The sequence below is a fragment of the Triticum urartu genome, chromosome 7A (assembly GCF_056163025.1).
Source record: "Triticum urartu cultivar PI428250 chromosome 7A, HENAU_Tu73, whole genome shotgun sequence".
Lineage (NCBI taxonomy): Eukaryota > Viridiplantae > Streptophyta > Magnoliopsida > Poales > Poaceae > Triticum > Triticum urartu.
Genome location: NC_141879.1, coordinates 516,323,505 through 516,350,902, shown reverse-complemented (window position 1 = coordinate 516,350,902; position 27,398 = coordinate 516,323,505). Strand labels below are relative to the sequence as shown.

Genomic DNA, 27,398 nt, shown 5'->3' with positions numbered 1-27,398 from the left:
GAACTACTGCGATTGTGCCGCGGTTCATCCGGACGAGCACCTCAGTAGAGAAAGCCGAAAACTGACTGTCATGATATAGCGTGAGACTGGTCAACCACTCGATGACCTATCAGAATGTTAGAATTCCTCCACCTTAACGAAGGGCCGTTTCCCGGCCAGGCATGTACGCACCCCGAATTCGGGAGAGTGCGGGGCCAACAGGGGCTATATAGTAGCCCCACTGTCAAACTCCTATGGCTAAGTGAAAGTGTTAAAGCATTATAGTCCGGTTGCCTAGTTCGCTGCGCCATCACCTCCTTATTAGGACAAAGACGTTGGATTAAGTGTGAATACACGTCTTCTGCGAACACCCCCGCATTATATGCGTGGGGGCTGAAGCCGACGACTGCAATCTTTCAGGTTATACACATGTATACATAAACGGCCGCACATGAGGCATCATATTACTTTCGGGCAAAAGTATAAATACAGCCTTGATAAATTTCATAAAAACATTGTTTTACAATGGGAATACATGTCACTCAAACATAATATTCTTCGAGCACTGGGCCTCTATCAAACGAGCACCCTCAAGAACTTCTTCAAAATAGTGCTCGGCAGCCACTCGGCCTATGGCCGAACCCTGCGCCGCAACAGTGGTAGCATCCATCTCCGCCCATTATGCTTTGACACGGGCAAGGGCCATCCGCGAGCCTTCTATACACGCCGACCTCTTCATCGCATTGATGCGCGGCACCGCACCAAGGAACTGCTGCACTAAGCTGAAATAGTTGTTCAGCTACGGCTTTTCCGGCCACAGATGATCTACGACGGACCTCATGGCAAGTCCGGACAATCTATTGAGTTCGGCCCATTCGGCAAGCCAATTAGTTAGTGGAAGCGGATGCTCTGGACCGTTAAACTGCGACCAGAATAGCTTGTCCACTTCACGATCTGTTTAATCTCGGAAGTATTCGGCCGCATCAACAGCATTCGCCGTCAAATCCAGATATGCGTCTGCCGAACTCCACAGTCAATCCAAAGGGGCATACCGCGGATCTCCGAACTTCCTCCGTAGCAAAAAGGGCTTCCCAGCCAAAATATCACCAGCTTCACGCAGCTCTTCCTTCTTTGCCCAAATGGCAGAGCGGGTGTCTTTGGCCGCCATCGTGGCCTTTTCAAGGTCCGTTGCCTTCGCTTGGTTCTCTTCTTCAAGGAACTGGCAACGGTCGGCATTGTCTCTTAACTTTACAGCCATCTTGGCCATTTTATCTTTGCTCTCGCAATGTGCAGCCTTTTCGGCTCTTAACTCTTTGGCCGCCTTTAAAGCGGCCGCATTACTAATTCTTGCTTGTTCTTTGGCTCGGGCAAGTTCTGCCCGAAGGGTCTCCACGGTGGCAGCTCCATCTGCAGTCACAACATATTAAAGATACTGGCATTACGCTGCTCTTCCTATGTGACATTCACCAGAAAACATCACTTACCCTGTGCCTCGTCAAGCCGCTTGTTAACAAGCTTGATGTCGGCATCTGCCGCATCCAGTTGCCGCTTTAGTTCGGCAAACTCATTAGTCCGGCCAGCACCGGAGCTCCCATCACCTGCACATAAAGCGGTATGGTTATTACCTGGGACTATGATCCTCTGTTCGCCGCCGTTCTCGACGACAACCAGAGTCTCAGGGGCTACTATCTACACAGGGCACACCTAAAAATGTGCGGTACTATCAAAAAGTATATCATTTCACGTACATCAAAGCCCGTCAGTAGACTCATAAAGGCTTCATGCAATCTGCTTTCGACGGATAAAATTCTTTCCATCACTGTACCCATCAACGTATGGTGTTCTTCTGAGATGGTCGCTCGCTCCAACAGCTCCCTCAGTACGTCTGACCGCATACCAGACGGTGCTGGACTCTTTTGTTTGCCCTCTTCAAGAGCCGGATGCTGGGGACTTCGGGTGACTATAGGATTATCTTCTGGCCTCGCCGGATCCGGAGAGGCCCTCCGTGACGACACTTCAAGCTCGCCCGCTTCTTGAGCGGGGGAGTCCAGGGGAGGCGTTTCGCTCTCCATCATCTCCGGAAGAAGATCCCCCAAAGACGAGCTCTACTTAGAAGGGCTAAGATCCGAACTGCAAGATAAACGCTTCGGTTGTTTTCCTCAGAGGTAAGGTAGTATATCTCCACTATTAAAGTACTTTTTGATTACTTACAGCTTGTTGGAGGGCTGATCCTTGCGCGGACTTTGTGCGGCAAAAGCACCCTCCGAGGCAGGACCCTCTAGTGGAGACTTCTTCTCCCGTTTGGAAGCCTTGGTTTCCAGATCTTCAGAGGCAGTCCTCTTCCTTCCCCGAAGCGAGAGAAGGTCAGATTCTTCCCCTTGGTTATCCTCCTTCATGGAGGCGCTCATTCCCTTGGTTGGAATTGGTAGCGATGGGGGCCCGCTTTCGACCTCATTATTCCCCCCCCCCCTTATCTTCCTTTGAGGGCTCCGGGCAAGGTGCTAGCTCGAGCATCTTTTCCAGTACCAGATTCTCCAAACCCTCAGGAAGGGGGGTCGAACACCGAATCATCTTCGCCCTTGTTAGCCAGTCCTGGTCAAAGAGCGATATCTCAGAATGATGTCATGGTGAATGAAAGATGGTGTGTTCGGCTAGAGGATTACTTACTTGGTCGGCGGTACGGTTGCTGCTCAGGCCCATGTCCTCGGTAGTATCCGGACACTCTATTTGGGGTCCGAAGAATGATTTGTGCATCTCCTCATGCGTCAGGTCGAGGAAATTCTGAATAGTTCGCGGCCCTTCTGGGTTGAACTCCCACATGCGGAGGGGCCGGCGTTTGCAAGGTTAGACTCGACGAACCAGCATGACTTGCACCACCGTAACCAGACTGAAATCTCCTTCGAAGAGATCTTGAATGCGGCTCTGCGGTATAGGCACGTCCTTGGCTGGACCCTAGCTCGGCCCTCTGCTAATCCATGGCATCAGTTGTGGTGGAGGGCCCGAGCGGAAAGCAGGGCAGCCACCCACTTGGCACTTCTGGGAGCTGTGATGTAAAACCACTCCCGTTGCCATAATCCGGACACCTCTGGAAAGGAACCCTTTGGCCATGAAGCTCCAGCGATCTTGCTTATTAATGCGCCTCCGCACGCTGTGTGATGTCCCTCGACCATCTTCGGCTTCACGTCGAAGGTCTTGAGCCACAGGTCGAAGTGAGGGGTAATGCGGAGGAAGGCCTCACATACGACAATAAATGTCGAGATGTGGAGAAAGGAGTCCGGGGCTAGATCGTGGAAATCTAGCCCGTAATAGAGCATCAAACCCCTAACAAAGGGATCCAGGGTGAGGCCTAGGCCTCGGAGGAAGTGGGAGATGAACACAACGTTCTCGTTGGGTTCGGGAGTAGGGACGACCTGCCCTCGGGCAGGCAGCCGATGCGAAACCTCGGCGGTCAGGTATCTGGCCTCCCTCAACTTCTTGATATCCTCTTCCGTAACGGAGGAGGGCATCCACCGGCCTTGAAGGCTAGATCCGGACATGATTGAAGGTTTGAAGCACCTGACCTGGGCTTTGGAACTCGAGGCGGGGAAAGGGTTCGATTGAGCACGGGAGGAAAAAAAATAAAAGCCTTGTCCCTTTATAAAGAGGGTGAATATCAAGCATCCTCCTAGTGGCCATTTGGGACTTGCCTAAAATCTAGGAGTCCTAGGCACGGTTGGGTTACCCACGACCGTATTGATGAGAATCCCGTAATTAGGGGAACACGATCTCTGCTTTGACAAGACGTGTCAAGAAACTGCCTCGCGTTATGTGTGGAGCTGGTTGAAGAAAAACGGTTCGAATAATCACCGAGCCATGGCCTGACGTCATGTTGCCAAAGCGTGTCAGCAGATTAAGATTTGTGGAAATATTATTCTCTCTACGGTGGTATGTGGGATTTATTTTGCAGGGTCGGACACTATCCTGGTATTCAAACTCTTCTGTGATATGTTCGGAGGAGGAACCCGCCTTGCAATGTCGAAGACAACACTGCGCGCCGGACTCATCGTCATTGAAGCCTGGTTCAGGGGCTACTGAGGGAGTCCTGGATTAGGGGGTCTCTGGACAGCCGGATTATATCCTTTGGCCGGACTGTTGGACTATGAAGATACAAGATTGAAGACTTTGTCTCGTGTCTGAATGGGACTCTACTTGGCGTGGAAGGCAAGCTTAGGCAATATGGATATGTATATCTCCTCCTTTGTAACCGACCTTGTGTAACCCTAACCCTCTTCGGTGTCTATATAAACCGGAGGGTTTTAGTCTGTAGGACACAATAACATACAATCATACCATAGGCTAGCTTCTAGGGTTTAGCCTCTCTGATCTCGTGGTAGATCTACTCTTGTATTACCCATATCATCAATATTAATCAAGCAGGACGTAGGGTTTTACCTCCATCAAGAGGGCCCGAACCTGGGTAAAACATCATGTTCCCTGCCTCCTGTTACCATCCGCCTTAGACGCACAATTCGGGACCCCCTACCCGAGATCCGCCGGTTTTGACACCGACAGCAATGTCACTTTTCATGTTAATGGTAATGAGCATACGATACAATTTCCGAGGAAACAACCTCAAGTCCACAGTATCTATTCTATTGGAAAATTTTCAACAATCACTATTTGAGGTTTTGAATTTCCTCTTCCTACTGTCAAGAAGAAATATGATATTCTTATTGTTGGGGATGTGCATATCCCCATTGAGGTAACCTAGTGTTATTCGAAATTTCTCCGGTTTCATGTTATTCGAAATGAGTTTGTTAACAAGACCTGATCAACCTTGTTAGTGGATTCCTTTTGATGAGCATGAGATGGATGAAGTTAGAAAACACAACTCTTTGTACCCCTTCTTTACTTTCTATTATTTAAAACAAAAATAGTATTTTCTGTCTGTTTTCTGAATTATCCCTGCAATAAAAAAATACCTCGAAAATAAAAGTTCTCCAAATGCCCTGAAAATTAAATATGATTTTTCTATAATATTTGAGAATATCTGGCACTAAGAACACAGCAGGGGGAGCAGCCACGTGCCCACGAGGGTGGAGGGCGCGCCCCCTGCCTCGTGGACCCCACGTGGGTCCCCTCCACTTATTCCAGCCACCACACACTCCTTCCTCCCAAAAAAATCACCAACCAGCTCAAACCCGAGTTCTTTCTCATCTTGCTGCCATTTTCGATCTCCTTGCTCAAAGCTCCATTCATAAAACTGCTTTGGGGAATTGTTCTTTGGTATGTGACTCCTCCAATGGTCCAATTAGTTTTTGTTCTAGTGCTTTATTCATTGCAAATTTTTGCTGCTTAGGTGACCTTGTTCTTGAGCTTGCATGTCAAATTTATGTGGTCAAAAGTAGTTCTAATGCATGATATAGCCTCTAGACACTTGTAGGAGTAGTTGCTATCAATTTTGTTGAGTTTGGTTCACTTTTATTTTTAAGTTACTAAAAATTTCAGAAATTTTTTAGAGGAATAAATATGTTTAGGAAAATGTACCAAGGTGGTTCCTCAAGGAAGCAAGGACCCAGGCACGTAATACGCGAGCCGGACAATGAACTACCAAGGGATGCTCAAGTGCGGCCTTGTGAATGGCCGTCAGAGGATTTCATGGTTCGAGCAGGAATCAAGGAGGAATTTGAAGCATATGTGCGTAACGCCAATCTTGAGAGCTTCGTGGTAGATAAGTGCCGTCAGTACCTCTATTTGACTGATTCATTTGTGAGAAGGTTTAAATTTACATCATCACGCAATTCTCAAACTGTCCTATTTGATCTCTATGATAAATCTTATACCATGGACTTAGAAGATTTTAATACTGCTTGTAAACTCCCACAGTGGGGTAATGTTAGTGAACCTCGCAAATCTGAATATAAAGACTTTCTTGCTAGTATAACTGTGGGGGAGTCTAGGGAAATCATGCAAGCTACCATAGGGAGCATTCATTTTCCTGCCATACATTATTTTGCCCTCTTCATAGGTAGATGCATTAACGGTAAGGATGAGGCATGTCACATGTGTGTTCCTGATCTTAGTGTTCTCAAGAGTGCTGTATTAGTCGATAGATAATATAACTGGGGGCCATTATTGCACGTAGGTTGCATAATAATAGTATTGATGGAGATTTCTTTGGTGGAATTTATGCAACCCGTTTAGCTGATTTTCTTGAGATACCCATTCGTGGAGATGAGATTGAGTTACCTCCTGCTTATTTAGATTATAATGCCATGGTTCGTCATCAGTTTGTTGAGAGGAACAATCAGTTCCTCCAGTACCGACTAATCTTCGACAGACGACGCACCTATCACGTCGCTCTCCCTGCTCGTGCTTTCTTTGACTTTCAGGGAAAAGGGAGATATGTTATAACCAGGGAGGAGGTGACCGAGTACGAGAGGAGGGCAGAGGCAGCTCGCCTCCAAGCTGCAACTCATCAGGAAATTGCCGCTGCATCTCAGTACGACCCCAGCTACAACTTTGATCCATGGGCATATACCAACTTAGGCCAAAAGCCTAAGCTTGGGGGAGTACATTTTTCTCACCGACATTACATTCATGTTCAAACACTCATGCCAGTTGTCGATGCTCATACTTTTTCATTGTATTATCCATGCTAGTTTATTTTCTTTTTAAGCTTTCTTCTTGTGTGTTTGAAAAAACTTAAGAAAAACAAAAAAAAATAGTTGTAGCTTTTGGTTAGTTTACTTTACATGCCTATAGTAGTAGTAATTAAATAGAAAATCCAAAAAGATTTCCCGTTCTTCTTTTGCTTGTTGGGAGCTTTCCCGTGTAAATAGTTTTGTTTCTTTTCTTTCCTTTGGGGGTCGAGAGGAGAAGACCATGATGAAAATGTTGAGTGGCTCTTATATGCATTATTGTTGATCTAACCAAGAGCCCATATTACCTTGTCTTCTCCCATGAATTGAATGCTTGCAGATTCCAGCTTTGTCCAATGCATGTGCACTATTATTATTATCCACACCATTCGGTCGTGCAAGTGAAAGGCAATAATGACGATATATGATGAACTGATTGAGATGAGAAAAGTTGGTATGAACTCGACCTCTCTTGTTTTTGTAAATATGATTAGTTCATCATTCCCGATTCAGCCTATTATGAAAGAAACATGTTTGCAATGACAATTAGAGATTGTAGTTGCTTATGCCATGCTTAATTAGCTAGGACTTTATAATGGTTTGCCTTGTATGCCAACATGCTATTAAAATGGTTGTGATGTGGTATGATAGGGTGGTATCCTCCTTTGAACAATCTGAGTGGCTTGACTTGGCACATGTTCACGCATGTAGTTGAAACAAAATCAACATAGCCTCCATGATATTTATGTTCATGGTGCATTATATCCTACTCATGCTTGCATTCGGTGTTGATTAATTTTAATGCATGTTCTTGATTGTTGTCGCTCTCTAGCTGGTCGCTTCCCAGTCTTTTTCTAGCCTTCACTTGTACTAAGCGGGAATACTGCTTGTGCATCCAACTCCATAAACCCCAAAGTTATTCCATATGAGTCCACCATACCTTCCTATATACGGTATCTACCTGCCGTTCCAAGTAAATTTGTATGTGCCAAACTCTAAACCTTCAAATAAACATTTTGTTTTGTATGCTCGAATATCTCATGTTAGGCGGGTTATTCTCAAGAGGATTATTCTCAAATAAACCTTCAAGTAAGTTGACTAGGCGGGTTATTCTCAAGAGGAGTGGACTCCGCTCCTCACTCATGAGAAAATGGCTGGTCACCTGGATGCCCAGTCCCTTGCTCAAATCAAATCAAAATAATTGCAAACAAAACTCCCCCAGGATTGTTGTTAGATGGAGGCACCCGTTGTTTCGGGCAAGCCATGGATTGATGCTTGTTGGTGGTGGGGGAGTATAAACTTTACCATTCTGCTTGGGAATCGCCTATAATGTGTGTAGCATGGAAGATATCGAGATCTCTCGGTTGTTATGTTGACAATGAAAGTATACCGCTCAAAATATTATTCATATCTATTTCAAAATCGAACTCTGGCACCTCTACAAATCCCTGCTTCCCTCTGCGAAGGGCCTATCCATTTACTTTTATGTTGAGTCATCATCCTCTTATTAAAAAGCACCAGTTAGAGAGCACTGCTGTCATTTGCATCCATTATTGTTAGTTTACATTGAGTATGACTTGACTGGATCTCTTTTACCATGAATTACAATGTCTAGTTAGTCCTTGATCTTTAAAGGTCCTCTGCATTTATGTTTTGCGGTCTCAGAAAGGGCTAGCGAGATACCATCTTGTTATATCATATTATGATTGTTTTGAGAAAGTGTTGTCATCCGAGATTTACTATTATTGCTCGCTAGTTGATTATGCCATTGATATGAGTAAACATGAGACCTAAGTGTTATTGTGAATATGGTTAGTTCATAATCTTTGCTGAAAACTTGAATGCTGGCTTTACATATTTACAACAACAAGAGCAAACAGAGTTTGTAAAAGTTTTTCTTTATTACTTTCAGTTTATCAACTGAATTGCTTGAGGACAAGCAAAGGTTTAAGCTTGGGGGAGTTGATACGTCTCCATCGTATCTACTTTTCCAAACACTTTTGCCCTTGTTTTGGACTCTAACTTGCATGATTTGAATAGAACTAACCCGGACTGACGTTGTTTTCAGCAGAATTGCCATGGTGTTATTTTTGTGCAGAAATAAAAGTTCTCGGAATGACCTGAAAATCAACGGAGATTATTTTTGGAATATATAAAAAATACCGGAAGAAGAATCCACGTCAGGGGGCCCACACCCTGCCCACGAGGGTGGGGGCGCGCCTCCCCCCTGGGCGCGCCCCCTGCCTCGTGGACCCCCTGACGCTCCACCGACCTCAACTCCAACTCCATATATTCGTGTTCGGGGAGAAAAAATCAGAGAGAAAGATTCATCGCGTTTTCGATACAGAGCCGCCGCCAAGCCCTATACTCTCTCGGGAGGGCTGATCTGGAGTCCATTTGGGGCTCCGGAGAGGGGAATCCGTCGCCATCATCATCATCAACCTTCCTCCATCACCAATTTCATGATGCTCACCGCCGTGCGTGAGTAATTCCATCGTAGGCTTGCTGGACGGTGATGGGTGGGTGAGATTTATCATGTAATCAAGTTAGTTTTGTTAGGGTTTGATCCCTAGTATCAACTATGTTCTGGGATTGATGTTGCTATGACTTTGCTATGCTTAATGCTTGTCACTAGGGCCCGAGTGCCATGATTTCAGATCTGAACCTATTATGTTTTCATGAATATATGTGAGTTCTTGATCCTATCTTGCAAGTCTATAGTCACCTATTATGTGTTATGATCCGTTAACCCCGAAGTGACAATAAACGGGACCATTACCGGTGATGACCATACTTTGAGGAGTTCATGTATTCACTGTGTGTTAATGCTTTGGTCCGGTACTCTATTAAAAGGAGGCCTTAATATCCCTTAGTTTCCAATAGGACCCCGCTGCCACGGGAGGGTAGGACAAAAGATGTCATGCAAGTTCTTTTCCATAAGCACATATGACTGTATTCGGAATACATGCCTACATTACATTGATGAACTGGAGCTAGTTCTGTGTCACCCTATGTTATAACTGTTGCATGATCAATCGCATCCGACATAATTCTCCATCACCGATCCAATGCCTACGAGCTTTTCATATATTGTTCTTCGCTTATTTACTTTTCCATTGTTACTGTTACAATCACTATAAAACCAAAAATATTACTTTTGCTACCGTTACCACTACTATCATATTACTTTGCTACTAAATACTTTGCTGCAGATATTAAGTTTCCGGGTGTGGTTGAATTGACAACTCAGCTGCTAATACTTGAGAATATTATTTGGCTCCCCTTGTGTCGAATCAATAAATTTGGGTTGAATACTCTACCCTCGAAAACTGTTGCGATCCCCTATACTTGTGGGTTATCAAGCAGCGGAATGTAAAACATTGCACATTAAGGTAAAGGGAGGAGTTTGGAGGGAGCAAACGCAATGTAGACACGGAGAGTTTTGGCGTGGTTTCGATAGGTGGTGTGTTGGGGAACGCAGTAATTTCAAAAAAAAATCTACGCACACGCAAGATCATGGTGATGCATAGCAACGAGAGGGAAGAGTGTCGTACATGTACCCTCGTAGACCGTAAGAGGAAGCGTTATGAGAACGTGGTTGATGTAGTCGTACGTCTTCACGATCCGACCAATCCAAGTACCGAACGTACGGCACCTCCGAGTTCAGCACACGTTCAGCTCGGTGACGTCCCATGAACTCCAATCCAGCAGAGCTTCAAGGGAGACATCCGTCAGCACGACGGCATGATGACGGTGATGATGATGCTACCGACGCAGGGCTTCGCCTAAGCACCGCTACGATATGACCAAGGTGGATTAAGGTGGAGGGGGGCACCGCACACGGCTAAAAGATCAACTAATCAAATTGTGTGTCCTAGGATGCCCACTCCCCACGTATATAAAGGAGGGAGGGGAGGCCGGCCGACCTCTCTATGCGCGCCAAGGGGGGAGGAATCCTTAGGATTCCTCCTTTCCTAGTCCTACTAGAAGGGGAAAGGAAGGAGAAGGGGAGGAGAAGGAAAGAGGGGGCGCAACCCCTCCCCTAGTCCAATTAGGACTAGGCCCATGGGGGGGCGCGGCCAGCCCTCGTGGCTTCTTCTCTTTTTTCCTTAAAGCCCACTAAGGCCCATATGTACTCCCGTATTCCCGTAACTCCCCCGGTACTCCGAAAATACCCGGATCACTCGGAATCTTTCAGATGTTCGATTATAGCCTTCCAATATATCGTTCTTTACGTCTAGAACATTTCCAGAATCCTCGTCATGTCCCCGATCTCCTCCGGGACTCCGAACTACCTTCAATACATCAAAACACATAAACTCAAAATACCGATCGTCACCGAACGTTAAGCGTGCGGACCCTACGGGTTCGAGAACTATGTAGACATGACCGAGACTCATCTTCGGTTAATAACCAATAGCGGAACCGGGATGCTCATATTGGCTCCCACATATTCTACGAAGATCTTTATCGGTCAAGCCGCATAACAACATACAGTGTTCCCTTTGACATCGGTATGTTACTTGCCCGAGATTCGATCGTTGGTATCTCTATACCTAGTTCAATCTCATTACCGGCAAGTCTCCTTACTCGTTCTGTAATGCATCATCCCGCAACTAACTCATTAGTCACATTTCTTGCAAGGCTTATAGTGATGTGCATTACCGAGAGGGCCCAGAGATACCTCTCCGACAATCGGAGTGACAAATCCTAATCTTGATCTATGCCAACTCAACAAGTACCATCGGAGACACCTGTAGAGCACCTTTATAAGCACCCAGTTACATTGTGACGTTTGGTAGCACACAAAGTGTTCCTCCAGTATTCAGGAGTTGCATAATCTCACAGTTAGAGGAACATGTATAAGTCATGAAGAAAGCACTAGCAACAAACTAAACGATCATCGTGCTAAGCTAACGGAATGGGTCAAGTCAATCACATCATTCTCTAATGATGTGATCCCGTTAATCAAATGATAACTCATGTCTATGGTTAGGAAACATAACCATCATTGATTCAGCGAGCTAGTCAAGTAGAGGCAAACAAGTGACACTCTGTTTGTCTATGTATTCACACATGTACTAAGTTTCCGGTTAATACAATTCTAGCATGAATAATAAAAATTTATCATGATATAAGGAAATATAAATAACAACTTTATTATTGCCTCTAGGGCATATTTCCTTCAGTCTCCCACTTGCACTAGAGACAATAATCTAGTTCACATCGTCATGTGATTTAACACAAATAGTTTATATATTTATGTGATTAGTTCACATCTCCATGTGACTAACACCCAAAAGGGTTTACTAGAGTTGATAATATAGTTCACATCGCTATGTGATTAACACCCAAAGAGTGATCATGTTTTGCTTGTGAGAGAAATTTAGTCAACGGGTCTGCCATATTCAGAGTCGTATGTATTTTGCAAATTTTCTATGTCGACAATGCTTTGCACGGAGCTACTATAGCTAATTGCTCCCACTTTTAATATGTATCTAGATCGAGACTTATAGTCATCCAAGCTTGCATCGACGTAACTCTTTACGACGAACTCTTTGTCACCTCCATAACCGAGAAACATTTCCTTATTCCACTAAGGACATTTTTGACCGCTGTCCAGTGATCCACTCCTGGATCACTATTGTACCCTCTTGCCAAACTTATGGTGAGGTACACAATAGATCTGGTACATGGCATAGCATACTTTATAGAACCTATGACTGAGGCATAGGGAATGACTTTTTATTCTCTTTCTATTTCCTGCCGTGGTCGGGTTTTGAGTCTTTACTCAACTTCACACCTTGTAACACAGGCAAGAACTCCTTCTTTGACTGTTCCATTTTGAACTACTTCAAAATCTTGTCAAGGTATGTACTCATTGAAGATATATCAAGCGTCTTGATCTATCTCTATAGATCTTGATGCTCAATATGTAAGTAGCTTTACCGAGGTCTTTCTTTGAAAAACTCCTTTCAAACACTCCTTTATGCCTTCCAGAAAATTATACATTATTTCCGATCAACAATATGTCATTCACATACACTTATCAGAAATGTTGTAGTGCTCCCACTCACTTTCTTGTAAATACAGGCTTCACCGCAAGTCTGTATAAAACCATATGTTTTGATCACTTTATCAAAGCATATATTCCAACTCTGAGATGCTTGCACCAGTCCATAGATGGATAGCTGGAGCTTCCTCACTTTGTTAGCACCTTTAGGATCGACAAAACCTTCTGGTTGCATCATATACAACTCTTCTAAGAAATCCATTAAGGAATGCAATTTTGACATCCATTGCCAGATTGCATAAAATGCGACAACTGCTAACATGATTCGGACAAACTTTTAAGCATCAATACGAGTGAGAGACTCTCATCGTAGTCAACACCTTGAACTTGTCGAAAACATTTTTTACGACAATTCGAGCTTTGTAGATAGTAACACTACTATCAGCGTCTGTTTTCCTCTTGAAGATCCATTTATTCTCAATGACTCACCGATCATACAGCAAGTCAATCAAAGTCCATACTTTGTTCTCATACATGGATCCCATCTCAGATTTCATGGCCTCAAGCCATTTTGCGGAATCTGGGCTCATCATCGCTTCCTCATAGTTCGTAGGTTCGTCATGGTCTAGTAACATGACTTCCAGAACAGGATTACTGTACCACTCTGGTGCGAACCGTACTCTGGTTGACCTACGAGGTTCGGTAGTAACTTGATCTGAAGTTTCATGATCATCATCATTAGCTTCCTCACTAATTGGTGTAGGAATCACTGGAACTGATTTCTGTGATGAAATACTTTCCAATTCGGGAGAAGGTACAATTACCTCATCAAGTTCTACTTTCCTCCCACTCACTTCTTTCGAGAGAAACTCCTTCTCTAGAAAGGATCCATTCTTAGAAACAAAATATCTTGCCTTCGGATCTGTGATATAAGGTGTACCCAACAGTTTCTTTTGGGTATCCTATGAAGACGCACTACTCCGATTTGGGTTCGAGTTTATCAGTTTGAAACTTTTTCACATAGGCATCGAAACCCCAAACTTTAAGAAATGACAGCTTTGGTTTCTTGCCAAACCATAGTTCATACGATGTCATCTCAACGGATTTAGATGGTGCCCTATTTAACGTGAATGCAGCTGTCTCTAACGCATAACCCCAAAACGATAGTGGTAAATTGGTAAGAGACATCATAGATTGCACTATATCCAATAAAGTATGGTTATGACGTTCGGACACACCATTATGTTGTGGTGTTCCAGGTGGCATGAATTTGTGAAACTATTCCACATTGTTTTAGTTGAAGACCAAACTCGTAACTCAAATATTCGTCTCCGCGATCAGATCGTAGAAACTTTATTTTCTTATTATGATGATTTTCCACTTCACTCTGAAATTCTTTGAACTCTTCAAATGTTTCAGACTTATGTTTCATCAAGTAGATATACCCATATCTGCTCAAATCATCTGTGAAGGTCAGAAAATAATGATACCCGCCGTGAGCCTCAAAACTCATCGGGCCACATACATCAGTATGTATTATTTCCAATAAGTCAGTTGCTCGCTCCATTGTTCCGGAGAATGGAGTCTTAGTCATCTTGCCCATGAGGCATGGTTCGGAAGAATCAAGTGATTCAAAAAGCCCATCAGCATGGAGTTTCTTCATGCGCTTTACACCAATATGACCTAAACGGCAGTGCCAAAAATAGGTTGCACTATCATTATTAACTTTGCATCTTTTGGCTTCAATATTATGAATATGTGTATCACTGCGATCGAGATTCAATAAACCATTCACCTTGGGTGTATGACCATAGAAGGTTTTATTCATGTAAACAGAATAAAAATTATTCTTTGACTTAAATGAATAACCGTATTGCAATAAACATGATCCAAACATATTATGCTCAACGCAAACACCAAATAACATTTATTTTAGGTTCAACACTAATCCCGAAGGTAAAGGGAGTGTGTGATGGTGATCTTATCAACCTTGGAATCATTTCCAACACACATCGTCATCTCGTCCTCAACTAGTCTTTATTTATTTTGCAATTCCTGTTTCGAGTTACTACTCTTAGCAACTGAACTAGTATCAAATACCGAGGGGTTTTCTACAAACACTGGTAAACTACACATCAATAACATGTATATCCAATATACCTTTGTTCAGTATGCCATCCTTTTTATCCGCCAAGTATCTAGGGCAGTTCCACTTCTAGTGACCATTTCCTTTGCAGTAGAAGCACCCAGTTTCAGGCTTGGGTCTAGCTTTGGGCTTCTTCATGGGAGTGGAAACTTGCTTGCCATTCTTCTTGAAGTTCGCTTTCTTTCCCTTGCCCTTTAACTTGAAACTAGTGGTCTTGTCAACCATCAACACTTGATGCTTTTTCTTGATTTCTACCTTCGTCGATTTCAGCATCGCAGAGAGCTTTGGGAATCGTTTCCGTTATCCCTTGCATATTATAGTTCATCACGAAGTTCTAGTAACTTGGTGATAGTGACTAGAGAACTCTGTCAATCACTATCTTATCTGGAAGATTAACTCCCACTTGATTCAAGTGATTGTAGTACTCAGACATTCTGAGAACATGCTCACTAGCTGAGCTATTCTCCTCCATCTTGTAGGCAAAGTGCTTGTCAAAGGTCTCATACCTTTCGACATGGGCATGAGTCTAAAATACTGATTTCAACTCTTGGAACATCTCATATGCTCTGTGGCGTTCAAAACGTCTTTGAAGCCCCGATTCTAAGCCGTAAAGCATGGTGCACTAAACTATCAAGTAGTCATCATATCGAGCTCGCCAAACGTTCATAACGTCTGCATCTGCTCCTATAATTGGTCTGTCACGTAGCGGTGCATCAAGGACATAATTCTTCTATGCAGCAATGAGGATAATCCTCAGATCATGGATCCAATCCGCATCATTGCTACTAACATCTTTCAACTTAATTTTCTCTAGGAACATATCAAAAAATAAAACAGGGGAGCTAAACGCGAGCTATTGATCTACAACATAGATATGCTAATACTACCAGGACTAAGTTCATGATAAATTTAAGTTCAATTAATCATATTACTTAAGAACTCCCACTTGGATAGACATCCCTCTAATCTTCTAAGTGATCACGTGATCCAAATCAACTAAACCATAACTGATCACCACGTGAAATGGAGTAGTTTTCAATGGTGAACATCACTATGTTGATCATATCTACTATATGATTCACGCTCGACCTTTCGGTCTCAATGTTCCAAGGCCATATCTGCATATGCTAGGCTCGTCAAGTTTAACCCGAGTATTCCGCCTGTGCAAAACTGGCTTGCACCCGTTGTATGTGAACGTAGAGCTTATCACACCCGATCATCACGTGGTGTCTCAGCACGAAGAACTATCGCAACGGTGCATACTCAGGGAGAACACTTATACCTTGAAATTTAGTGAGAGATCATCTTATAATGCTACCGTTGAACTAAGAAAAATAAGATACATAAAGGATAAACATCACATGCAATCAAAATATGTGACATGATATGGCCATCATCATTTTGTGCCTTTGATCTCCATCTCCAAAACACCGTCATGATCTCTATCATCACCGGCATGACACCATGATCTCCATCATCTTGATCTCTATCAACGTGTCATCACATGGTCGTCTCACCAACTATTGCTTTTGCAACTATTGCTATCGCATAGCGATAAAGTAAAGCAACTATATGGCGCTTGCATCTTATGCAATAAAGAGACAACCATAAGGCTCCTGCCAGTTGCCGATAACTTTAAAAAAAACATGATCATCTCATACAACAATTTATATCTCATCACGTCTTGACCATATCACATCACAACATGCCCTGCAAAAACAAGTTAGACGTCCTCTACTTTGTTGTTGCAAGTTTTACGTGGCTGCTACGGGCTGAGCAAGAACCGCTCTTACCTACGCATCAAAAACCACAATGCGGTATAGTGATTGCTTTTTGATCTTCAGAAAGAACCCTGTTCATTGAATCCGATTCAACTAAAGCTGGAGAAACAGACACCCACTAGCCACCTATGTGCGAAGCACGTCGGTAGAACCAGTCTCGCGTAAGCGTACGCGTAATGTCAGTCTGGGCCACTTCATCCAACAATACCGCCGAATCAAGAAACAACTAGTGACGGCAAGCAATATGTATATACCCATGCCCACAACTCCTTTGTGTTCTACTCGTGCATATAACATCTACGCATAAACCTGGCTCGGATGCCACTGTTGGGGAATGCAGTAATTTCAAAAAAAATCCTACGCACACGCAAGATCATGGTGATGCATAGCAACGAGAGGGAAGAGTGTCATCCACATACCCTCGTAGACCGTAAGTGGAAGCGTTATGAGAACGCGGTTGATGTAGTCGTACGTCTTCACGATCTGACCGATCCAAGTACCAAACGTACGACACCTCCAAGTTCAACACATGTTCAGCTCGGTGACGTCCCACGAACTCCGATCCAGCAGAGCTTCGAGGGAGAGTTCTGCCAGCATGACGGCGTGATGACGGTGATGATGATGCTACCGACGCAGGGCTTCGCCTAAGAACCGCTACAATATGACCGAGGTGGATTATGGTGGAGGGGGCACTGCACACGGCTAAAAGATCAACTGATCAACTTGTGTGTCCTAAGATGCCCCCCTCCCCACGTATATAAAGGAGGGAGGGAAGGCCGGCCGGCCTCTCTAGGCGCGCCAAGGGGGGGAGGAATCCTCCTCCTAGTAGGAGTAGGATTCCTCCTTTCCTAGTCCTACTAGGAGGGAAAGGAAGGAGAAGGGGAGGAGAACGAAAGAGGGGGCGCAGCCCCTCCCCTAGTCCAATCAGAACTAGGCCCATGGGGGGCGCGTGGCCAGCCCTTGTGGTTTCTCCTATTTTTCCCTTAAAGCCCACTAAGGCCCATATGTACTCTCGTATTCCCGTAACTCCTCCAGTACTCCGAAAAATACCCGGATCACTCGGAACCTTTCTGATGTCCGAATATAGCCTTCCAATATATCGATCTTTACGGCTCGAACATTTCGAGACTCCTCGTCATGTCCCCGATCTCATCCGGGACTCCAAACTACCTTCGGTACATCAAAACACATAAACTCATAATACCGATCGTCACCGAATGTTAAGCGTGCGGACCCTACGGGTTCGAGAACTATGTAGACATGACCGAAACTCATCTCCGGTTAATAACCAATAGCGGAACCTGGATGCTCATATTGGCTCCCACATATTCTACGAAGATCTTTATCGGTCAAACCGCATAACAACATATGTTGTTCCCTTTGTCATCGGTATGTTACTTGCCCGAGATTCGATCATTGGTATCTCTATACCTAGTTCAATCTCGTTACCGCAAGTCTCTTTACTCGTTCCGTAATGCATCATCCCGCAACTAACTCATTAGTCACATTGCTTGCAAGGCTTATAGTGATGTGCATTACCGAGAGGGCCCAGAGATACCTCTCCGACAATCGGAGTGACAAATCCTAATCTCGATCTATGCCAACTCAACAAGTACCATCGGAGACACCTGTAGAGCACCTTTATAATCACCCAGTTACGTTGTGACGTTTGGTAGCACACAAAGTGTTCCTCCGTTATTCGGGAGTTGCATAATCTCATAGTCAGAGGAACATGTATAAGTCATGAAGAAATCACTAGCAACAAACTAAACGATCATCGTGCTAAGCTAACGGAATGGGTCAAGTCGGAGAATGATGTGATCCGTTAATCAAATGGCAACACATGTCTACGGTTAGGAAACATAACCATCATTGATTCAACGAGCTAGTCAAGTAAAGGCAAACTAGTGACACTCTGTTTGTCTATGTATTCACACATGTACTAAGTTTCCGATTAATACAATTCTAGCATGAATAATAAACATTTATCATGATATAAGGAAATATAAATAACAACTTTATTATTGCCTCTAGGGCATATTTCCTTCATGGTGCTATCGTACATCCACGTTGATGGAGACTTCAACCCACGAAGGGTAACGGTTGCGCGATTCCACGGAGGGCTCCACCCACGAAGGGTCCACGAAGAAGCAACCTTGTCTATCCCACCATGGCCATCGCCCACGAAGGACTTGCCTCACTAGGGTAGATCTTCACGAAGTAGGCGATCTCCTTGCCCGTACAAACTCCTTGGTTCAACTCCACAATATTGTCGGAGGCTCCCAAGTGACACCTAACCAATCTAGGAGACACCACTCTCCAAAAGGTAATAGACGGTGTGTTGATGATGAACTCCTACTCTTGTGCTTCGAATGATAGTCTCACAAACACTCAACTCTCTCTCACTGATTTGTATTTGGTGGAAAGTAGATTTGAGTGGAAAGCAACTTGGAGAAGGCTAGAGATCAAGATTCATATGGTTGGAATGGAATATCTTGGTCTCAACACATGAGTAGGTGGTTCTCTCTCAGAAAATGAATGTTGAAAGTGTAGGCATGTTCTGATGGCTCTCTCCATGAATGAAGAGTGATGGAGGGGTATATATAGCCTCCACACAAAATCTAACCATTACACACAAATCACCAAACTCGGTGGGACCGAATAATGAAACTCGGTCAGACCGATTTAGTTCAAAATGTGAACGTTAGGATTTTCGGTGGGACCGACATGTCAACTCGGTGGGACCGATTTCATTATGGTTAGGTCATAACGTAATCTCGGTAAGACCGATTACACAAACTCGGTGGGACCGATTTTGGTAATAAGCTATCCAGATAGTTGGTTAGGCAAACTTGGTGGGACCGATTCACTCATCTCGGTGAGACCGAAACGTTACGAAGGGGAAACAGAGAGTTTGCATTGCGAACTCGGTGAGACCGATCGATCATCTCGGTTGGACCGAAACGTTACGAAGGGAAACAAAGAGTTTGCAATCCCATCTCGGTGAGACCGAGATCCCTATCGGTAAGACCAAAGTGACTAGGGTTTGTGGCAATGGCTATGTCAAATGAACTCGGTGGCACCGGATAGAAAGTTTCGGTGGGGCCGAGTTTGACTTTTGGTTTGGGACATGTGTGGATATGAGAAAGTAGTTGAGGGTTTTTGGAGCATACCACTATGCATTTGAGCAAGCAACCCATTAAGCAACACCTCATCCCCTTTTAATAGTATTGGCTTTTCCTATGGACTCAATGTGATCTTGGATCACTAAAAGTAAAATGTAGAGTCTTGAGCTTTGGAGCTTGAGCCAATCTTTTGTCCTTAGCATTTTGAGGGGTCCACATTTCTAATCCATGCCATGCCAATCATTGAGCTTTTCTGAAATATTTATATTGAAAGAGCATTAACTCAATGAGCTATATGTTGTTAAGAATTACCAAAACCATCGAGGGATAGTTGCACTTTCAGATGCCTATTTGGGCACTTTGCCGTCTGCCAGCAGACGGCAAAGACCTTCGAATCTTTGTCATCTGCTGGCAGACGGCAAAGTTCCCAAATAGGACTGGTAAACAGAGCCAGCTATGTCGTCCGCCAGTAGACGACAAAGATTCAAAGCTCTTTGCCGTCCGCTGGCAGACGGCATAGCTGGCCACGTGGCAGCTTCCCAGTGCTGGCTGAGTTGAGCTCTTTATCGTCTGTCAGCTGTCGGCAAAGAGCTTTGCCTCTTTGTCGTCCGCTGGCAGACGAGAAAGCACGCCGTTAACCCCTAACGGCTCTAACCCCACCCCACTGCCGTCCATGATCTTTGCCGTCTGCTGGCCTCCATCGGCTGACGGCACAGCCCTTTGCCGTCCGCTTCTATGAAGCAGACGACAAAGAAGGCATTTGCCGGCACTCGTTCAGACGGACAGTTTGCCGTCCGCTGGCTGATGGTAAAGGACTTTGCCGTCCGGCATGCATGCCTTTGCCGCCTGCCATGGCAGACGGCAAAGAAGCTGATTCCAGTAGTGAGTGATAATGTTTCTTGTGTTGCTCGGATACAAACATGTTACATAATAAGCAATATCACTATATTGCTCATCTTGCAAGTCAAATCATACAACAAAGTTGTACGTTTGTTCACAGTCTCTACCAACTTCGTTCCTGGAATAGGTATTCGACGGCTTTGAAATACGCAAGAATCAGGGGGATATCTTCCTGAAGTGTTCATGTTCAATGCATCATATTATACTCTTTTTCCCTTCACGAGTTTACTATACAAGTTCTCATAGAGGTTTTTAATGATGTAATATCAACACAATGCCATATGTCATGTTTTCTGTTTTTTCCCACAGTGTTTTTAAGAAAATATATACGACATATTTATTGTCCTCTAAACTCTTGAGTTTTCTCATATTAAATAAAAGAGACAATAATCATTATATGTTGCATCATTTTTTTCTTATTTTTCTCATTGGGTTTGAAGGAGTTTTAGCAACATATTCTATACTTCTTATATTTTTCCCATAGGGTTTTTGAAGGAGACTTTCGAATTGATGATACTACATGGACAAGCGGAGATTAGGGGAAGTGTTAGAATTAAACGCACATATATATTGTAACAAACCCAATCAATGAGAAGAACGGCTATTATCAATGAGTACTTCAATCATTCTCGTTGTCCCTGGTTTTAGATGAATCATTCTCGTTGTCTCTCGTTTTTACTTTACGACAAACATTCCATTTCTGTTTTCCTGTTCATTTTCTATTAATGCAAACCAAAGAGGTCCGGCAGAGACATTGCAGGACGCTGTTTATTGGATTTTTTTCGAGAGTACATTATTGGATTTTATTTCAACCCGGGAGGAAATTGGCTGGCATTGAAGGAAACCGTGATGAATGATATAGGAATTTGAGTGCTGCAACATTTCTAGGCCACGCACAGCCTCACCAACATCACAAGAACGAGAACGGACAATTCTTTAGGTTGGTTATCTAAGCATCCATCACATGGCGTCCTGGCCACAATTCAAAACATCGGTGGAAAAATAAACATCAAAACTCTACCGCAAAAGTGCTCAACAAGTTCAAAGTTCCACACGACACAGAAACAAGGCAGTGCATATCTAATCCTCCTCCTCGCCCTCGTTCTCGGCAATGTTGAAGTACCGGAGCTCATAGACACTGCGGTCCTTGTTGGATGAAATCACCCGGAGCCAGTCACGCACATTGTGCTTCTTCAGGTACTTCTTTGTCAAGTACTTCAAGTACCTGAGAAAATGAGAATGTATGAGATCCAACATAAGAGGAGAGCATGATACACAATGAACAAAAGCAGCTTCTGAACACAAGAGCCATTGTTCAAGCAGTGAAAGCAGTGAGTATCGACTAATTAAACTGGAAAACGGAAGCAACTCTCTTAGTTAAGCAGGACGTAGGGGAAACATATAGGGTCGACTGATATGATGCAGCACAAAAAGAATTTACAACTAAAATGGATGATAAAGATTTGAAGACTTGTATCCAGAATTCTGGACCTCAACACCAGAGGGAGCTAAAATAAGGTTGATAATACCATAGGCAACATGCATTAGGTAAGCATCCGTCAGGAAAAGAAACTATACCAGCATAAAATTGCCATGGCTAATGAAACATGGACTAACAAAACAAAAAACAAGCACTACAACATGAACCCTAACTGAAAGAGCCACAACTTTAATAGTTCTATGTCATAATGTCAAAACAACAACTGACACGAGTTTCTACATAACAGCGTGCAACCAGCAAATCTACAAGCGATGGAGCCACTAATACAATAGACATCTCATTTTCTCATAATGGACTGACATTGAAGGATATCATGGTAAAACAAACTTAGCATGCGTCGACATAATACTTCAAGCGCTCCACATTACCTAGCCATCACAGATGGAGAAAGAATTCCTAATCGCGACCCACTGGCTGACAACCTACTGTACATCGGACCGAGGATTCAACAGGTGCTACCCAGAAACCACACCTGACCACGACTGCGCTGTGTGTGGATCTGGGAACGGGCTAATCGGCGGCACGTCCGTACCTCTTGGAGAAGGCCCCGTCGGAGGTGACGGTGACCTTGCTCTTGTCGCGGGCGACAGTGACGGAGTCCCCGAGGTTGCCGGCCTTGCCGCCGGCGACCTTGATGCGCTCCTGCAGGAACTTCTCGAGCGACGCGATCTCCATGATCTTGTCGTCGACGGGCTTGGTGCAGTCGATCACGAAGGTGACCGACCCCTTCTTCTTCCCGGCGCCCGCGCCGCCCTTGGTAGCCGCCGGCACGCCGCGCGCCATCTCGGTCTCCGCCTTGCCTGCTCTCCGGAGTCTGCTTCGGTGGTGGGGGTGGCTGCGCCGAGTCGATAGGGTTTCTCGGACGCGGGCGGAGGTCTCTTATAAATACGGTTAGGGTTGGGAAGATCGGACGGTCGCGGTTGCTCGATGGCGATATCGTAGGCCGTCTGATGCTGCTGTTATAATTGTCCAATGGGCCGAAAATTTTAGGCTGTGTTTGGGCCCGTTAAAGAACGCAGTCGTCATCTCGATGTTGTTTGATGAGCTTCTCTTCTTGTTGGGCTTTGGCTGCAGGCTCTATCGGCTAGTTCTGACACCTGCTTGCAACAATTTTCCCTTAAAGACAACCTGTTTGAAACAATAAACTACTCCTCCGTCTCATCATAATATCAGCCTAAAATCTAAAAAGTGACTGATAGGCGCCGGCGCACCGGCGGAACGGTTCGGCCGGTCGCATTTGGCACGTTAGTTTACCTTTTTACCAACCGTCAGATCAGCCTTTTGCCTCGTTTTTTTCTCTCTAAAAAATCACATCCAGTTGCTCGTCTGGACACCCGCCATGGAAGCTCTTAGGCCTGCCTTGAAGCATCACCAGCTCGCCGCCGGTCCCCGTCCTCGCCATCCGTTGCCGCACCGCCATGCCGTCGGCTGCAACTTTTTTCTCACGCCAATTGAAGCTTTTTCATAGTTGAAGCTTTTTCAGAAAACAGTTGAAACTTTTTTCGTCGACTGTTCCAGCTTTCGCCGTTGCGGCCGGTCCCCAAAATTCATCACCTTCGATTGAAGCTCCCTAGGACGCTGGTCGTAGCATTTTTTTTGTAATCTTTGCGGCTCCCTCCATGGCATTCACAGCCTCCTTTTTCTCTCTCTTTGAGAGGTTCCAGCATAAAAGATCGATTCAACAAAAAATCAGAAATAGTGGAGTAGCAAAAGCAACGACGGTGGTAGCAAAAATCGAACACCGTTGTAGCAAAACTTGGAGTGGTTCCAACATAATAAGATGGATCCAACAAATATTAATATGATTGAAGCAAAAAAATCTCAACAAAAAAACTAGAGTAGTGTTCTTAAAGCAACAAAAAAACAGATGGTTCCAGCAAAAATTAATATGATTGAAGCAAAAATATCTCAGCAAAAAAACTAGAGTAGTGTTCTTGAAGAAAAAGAACAGATGATTCCAGCAAAAAAAGTGTGATTCCAGCACCTCTGATTAAGGTGGTCGTAGCTTTTTCCCTAGCCGGTTCCAGCACCTCGGAGTGTGGACGCAACCTTTTTCATGGCCGGTTGCAGCTTCTTCAACAGTTGCAGGAAAAAAAGAGGGTTAAGGATGGGTGACGAAGGGGATGGAGTTCATCCATGGCTGCTGGAGAGAGAAGGGGATGGAGTTCATCCATGGCCGCTGAGGAGAGAAGGGGATCGAGTTCATCCATGGCTACTGGAGAGAGGAGGGGAAGGGGATGGAGTTCATCCATTGGTTTTTTGGTGGCTCTGCAGCTGCTCGCAGCAGCGTGCTCGGAGCTGTTCCGCGGTAGCAAACTCACAGCTGGTGGAGTGGGCAAGGCCATGGCTGCCGCGGGGGAAGAGAGACAGAGAGGAGAGGCGAGATTGGGGAGGGAGAGAAACAGAGGAGGGAGAGGATAGATGAGTGTGTGGATGGATAAGAAGGGGAGGGTGGGCGGTGCGCGGGTCCCGCGGGACACGTCCTGGTGAGAGGAGCAGGGGCGTTCGATCTATTCCAGGTACGTGCCGCGTGCGACCAGCCTAATCTTCGGCCGGCGCACCGGCCATAAATGTTTCCCAATCTAAAAAGTGCATACACACTATTTGGGAAGAACGAGCGGCCGGCTCCTGGCCACTCGATCTCGCCCATATCATCATGCGTGCCTGGCCCTCGCCGCTACACGACAAGACCCACTGCGGTAGGAACGACCAACTCACTCCCGATTTCCCCAACCTAGCTAGCTGCCGCTTCCGTGAAAATGAACAAAACTGACCCTTTTTCGATAGTTAAATAAAAATGGCCTTAATCTAAAAATATTTCATAAAATGGCCCTCTTTTGCATGACGCCCGGGGCTAGGGCGTCGTGCTAAAGAGCATGACGCCCCGACCTAAGGCATCATGGTTATGACATGTAGCATGGTGCCCTGGGCTAGGGTGTCATGCCAAATAGCATGACGCCCTAGTCCGGGGCGTCATGCTATCTAGCATGACGCCATAAACCCGGTCGTCATGCAAAAGGGTCACTTTATAAAATATTTTTAGAATAAGGCTATTTTATGTTGAACTTTTGAAAAAGGGTCAGTTTTGTTCATTTCCATGCCGCTCCCTCACCCTTCTCTCGTGCGCGCGACCATGGCTATCATGGCAGTCTAGTCGTTCCTGCCGCCGCATCTTCCGCTGATGCAAATCACTCCCCAGGTCGCCTCGGTCAAGGTTGGTCGTGCGGCCGCCCCTGGTCGAACGCCCGGCCGCCCCAAGTCGACCAGAACGCCGCGGCCTACAACGGACTGCTGTGCTGGTGGACCGGGTTGTAGCACGGGAAGAAGCGCAGCTCGGCCGCTGGATTGCTTTGGCGGTGTTGGCCATGGAGGACGATGAAATCCCATGCTGGGCTGACCTTAATTTTTTGACGCTCCAGACCACGGCGGCGACCAGTAGCGGAGCTACACATTTTTTGTTGGACGGGCCAAGCTGAAGGAATGCATTGTTTTTCTCCCACATGACCCAACTTTTGCCTTTATTATTCATTGTTTTGGCCGTGGATTGGGCGGGCCATGGCCATGTTTTGTTTCAACTAAGCTCCGCCTCTGGCGGCGACTAAGATGTGTGAGAAAGAAGGACATGCCGGCGAGCATGGCGCAGGCTGAGAATTGAGATGGGGTCGAACCCCCGGCAACCACTGCGGCAGGAGGAGTCACTGGCCGGCCGCGCAGGGTGTTGAACGCCATGGACGCAACAGTCATGACTCATGACACCATTATATGCGTGAATGCGTCAGTTTCATATCGTGCTTTGGAGCTTGGTAGAGATAAGAGAGAAAGGGGGGCTTGATTTCCTGATTACACGTAACCTGCTAACGGCTTAGCATGCTGATCATCATTCATCAGAATGCCCAACTTACTACACTAGGTAGTTTCAGTTGATTACAATTCCTGCACGACCAAAAATACAAGTTGATCTATTGCACGACCAAAAATACAGTTGGTAGTTTCAGACGAAGCTAAGTTGACCAAATGCCTCTTTGTAAGTTTATCTATTGTTTACTATATTTTGTTGGTATTCATAGTATCCACAGTAGTTATAGTTGCACACATAATAGTCCTTCGCATAGTCGCATATGAATTATCGCGGAAGGTTTTCACGTCCCGCCGCGAAGTTGCACACTTTTGTCGACACAGTCGCACATGCATGGCAACATAGTTGCACAATCTGGTCCGCATGGTCGTACATGAATTATCGTGGGAGGTTCTTACGCCCGGCTGCGGAGTTGCACAATCTCGCCGGCATAGTCGCACACGCATGGACAAAGAGTTGCACAATCTCATCCGAATAGTCGCACATGAATTGTCGTCGGAGGTGCTCACGCATGGCCGCAGAGTTGCACATTTTTGTCGGCCCAGTCGCACATGCATGGTCACAAAGTTGCACAATCTCGTCCACATAGTCGCACATAAATTGTCGTGGGAGGTGCTCACGCCCGGCCGCGGAGTTGCGCACTCTCGTCGATCTAGTCACACATGTATGGCTACAGAGTTGCACAATCTCGTGCGCATAGTCGCACATAATTTGTCGTGGGAGGTGCTCACGCATGACCGCGGGATTGCACACTCTCGTCGGCACAGTCGCACATGCATGGCCACAGAGTTGCACAATCTCGTTCGCATAGTCGCACTTAAATTGTCGTGGGAGGTGCTCACGCATGGTCGTGGAGTTGCACACTCTCGCTGGCGAAGTTACACATGCATGGCCACAGAGTTGCACAATCTCGTCTGCATAGCCACACATGAATTATCGTGGGAGATGCTCACGCATGGCCACGGAGTTGCACACTCTCGTCGACACAGTCACACATACATGGCCATGGAGTTGCACAACCTCGTCTGCATACTTGCACATGAGTTTTTTGTGGGAGGTGCTCATTCTCGACCACGGAGTTGCACACTCTCATCGGCACAGTCGCACATGCATGGCCACACAGTTGCACAACCTCGTCTGCATAGTCGCGCATAAGTTTTTGTGGGAGGTGCTCATTCCCGGTCACGGAGTTGCACACTCTCATCGGCACAGCCGCACATGCTTGGCCACACAGTTACACAACCTCGTCTGCATAGTCGCACATGGGTTTTTGTGGGAGGTGCTCATTCCCGGTCACGGAGTTGCACACTTTCGTCGGTATAGTCATACATGCATGGCCACATAGTTGCACAATCTCGTCTATATAGTCGCACATGAATTACTGTGGGAGATGCCCACATCCGACCACGGAGTTGGGACATCTCACTTGAAAGAGGCAACAAATGAAGTTGCACATCTCATTGGAAGGAGGTAGTTT

At 45.3% G+C, this 27,398-nt stretch overlaps 1 protein-coding gene across 1 annotated transcript; it reads right to left on the bottom strand.

Annotated features, from left to right (window-relative positions):
• Positions 1-21,479: 21,479 nt before the first annotated feature.
• LOC125522903 (large ribosomal subunit protein eL22z) lies at positions 21,480-22,933 on the bottom strand. Its single transcript, XM_048687950.2, has 2 exons — positions 22,598-22,933; positions 21,480-21,789 (listed from the first exon to the last, which is right to left on the bottom strand). The coding sequence occupies exons 1-2, from the start codon at positions 22,846-22,848 to the stop codon at positions 21,645-21,647; spliced, it is 396 nt and encodes a 131-aa protein (XP_048543907.1). The 5' UTR covers positions 22,849-22,933; the 3' UTR covers positions 21,480-21,644.
• Between the last annotated feature and the right edge of the window lie 4,465 nt (positions 22,934-27,398).

Coding starts and splice junctions, on each gene's coding strand:
- LOC125522903 (XM_048687950.2), bottom strand. CDS start 22,848: ATGGCGCGCGGCGTGCCGGCGGCTACCAAGGGCGGCGCGGGCGCCGGG. Junction 21,790..22,597: donor GACGGGGCCTTCTCCAAGAG/GTACGGACGTGC, acceptor TCATTTTCTCAG/GTACTTGAAGTACTTGACAA.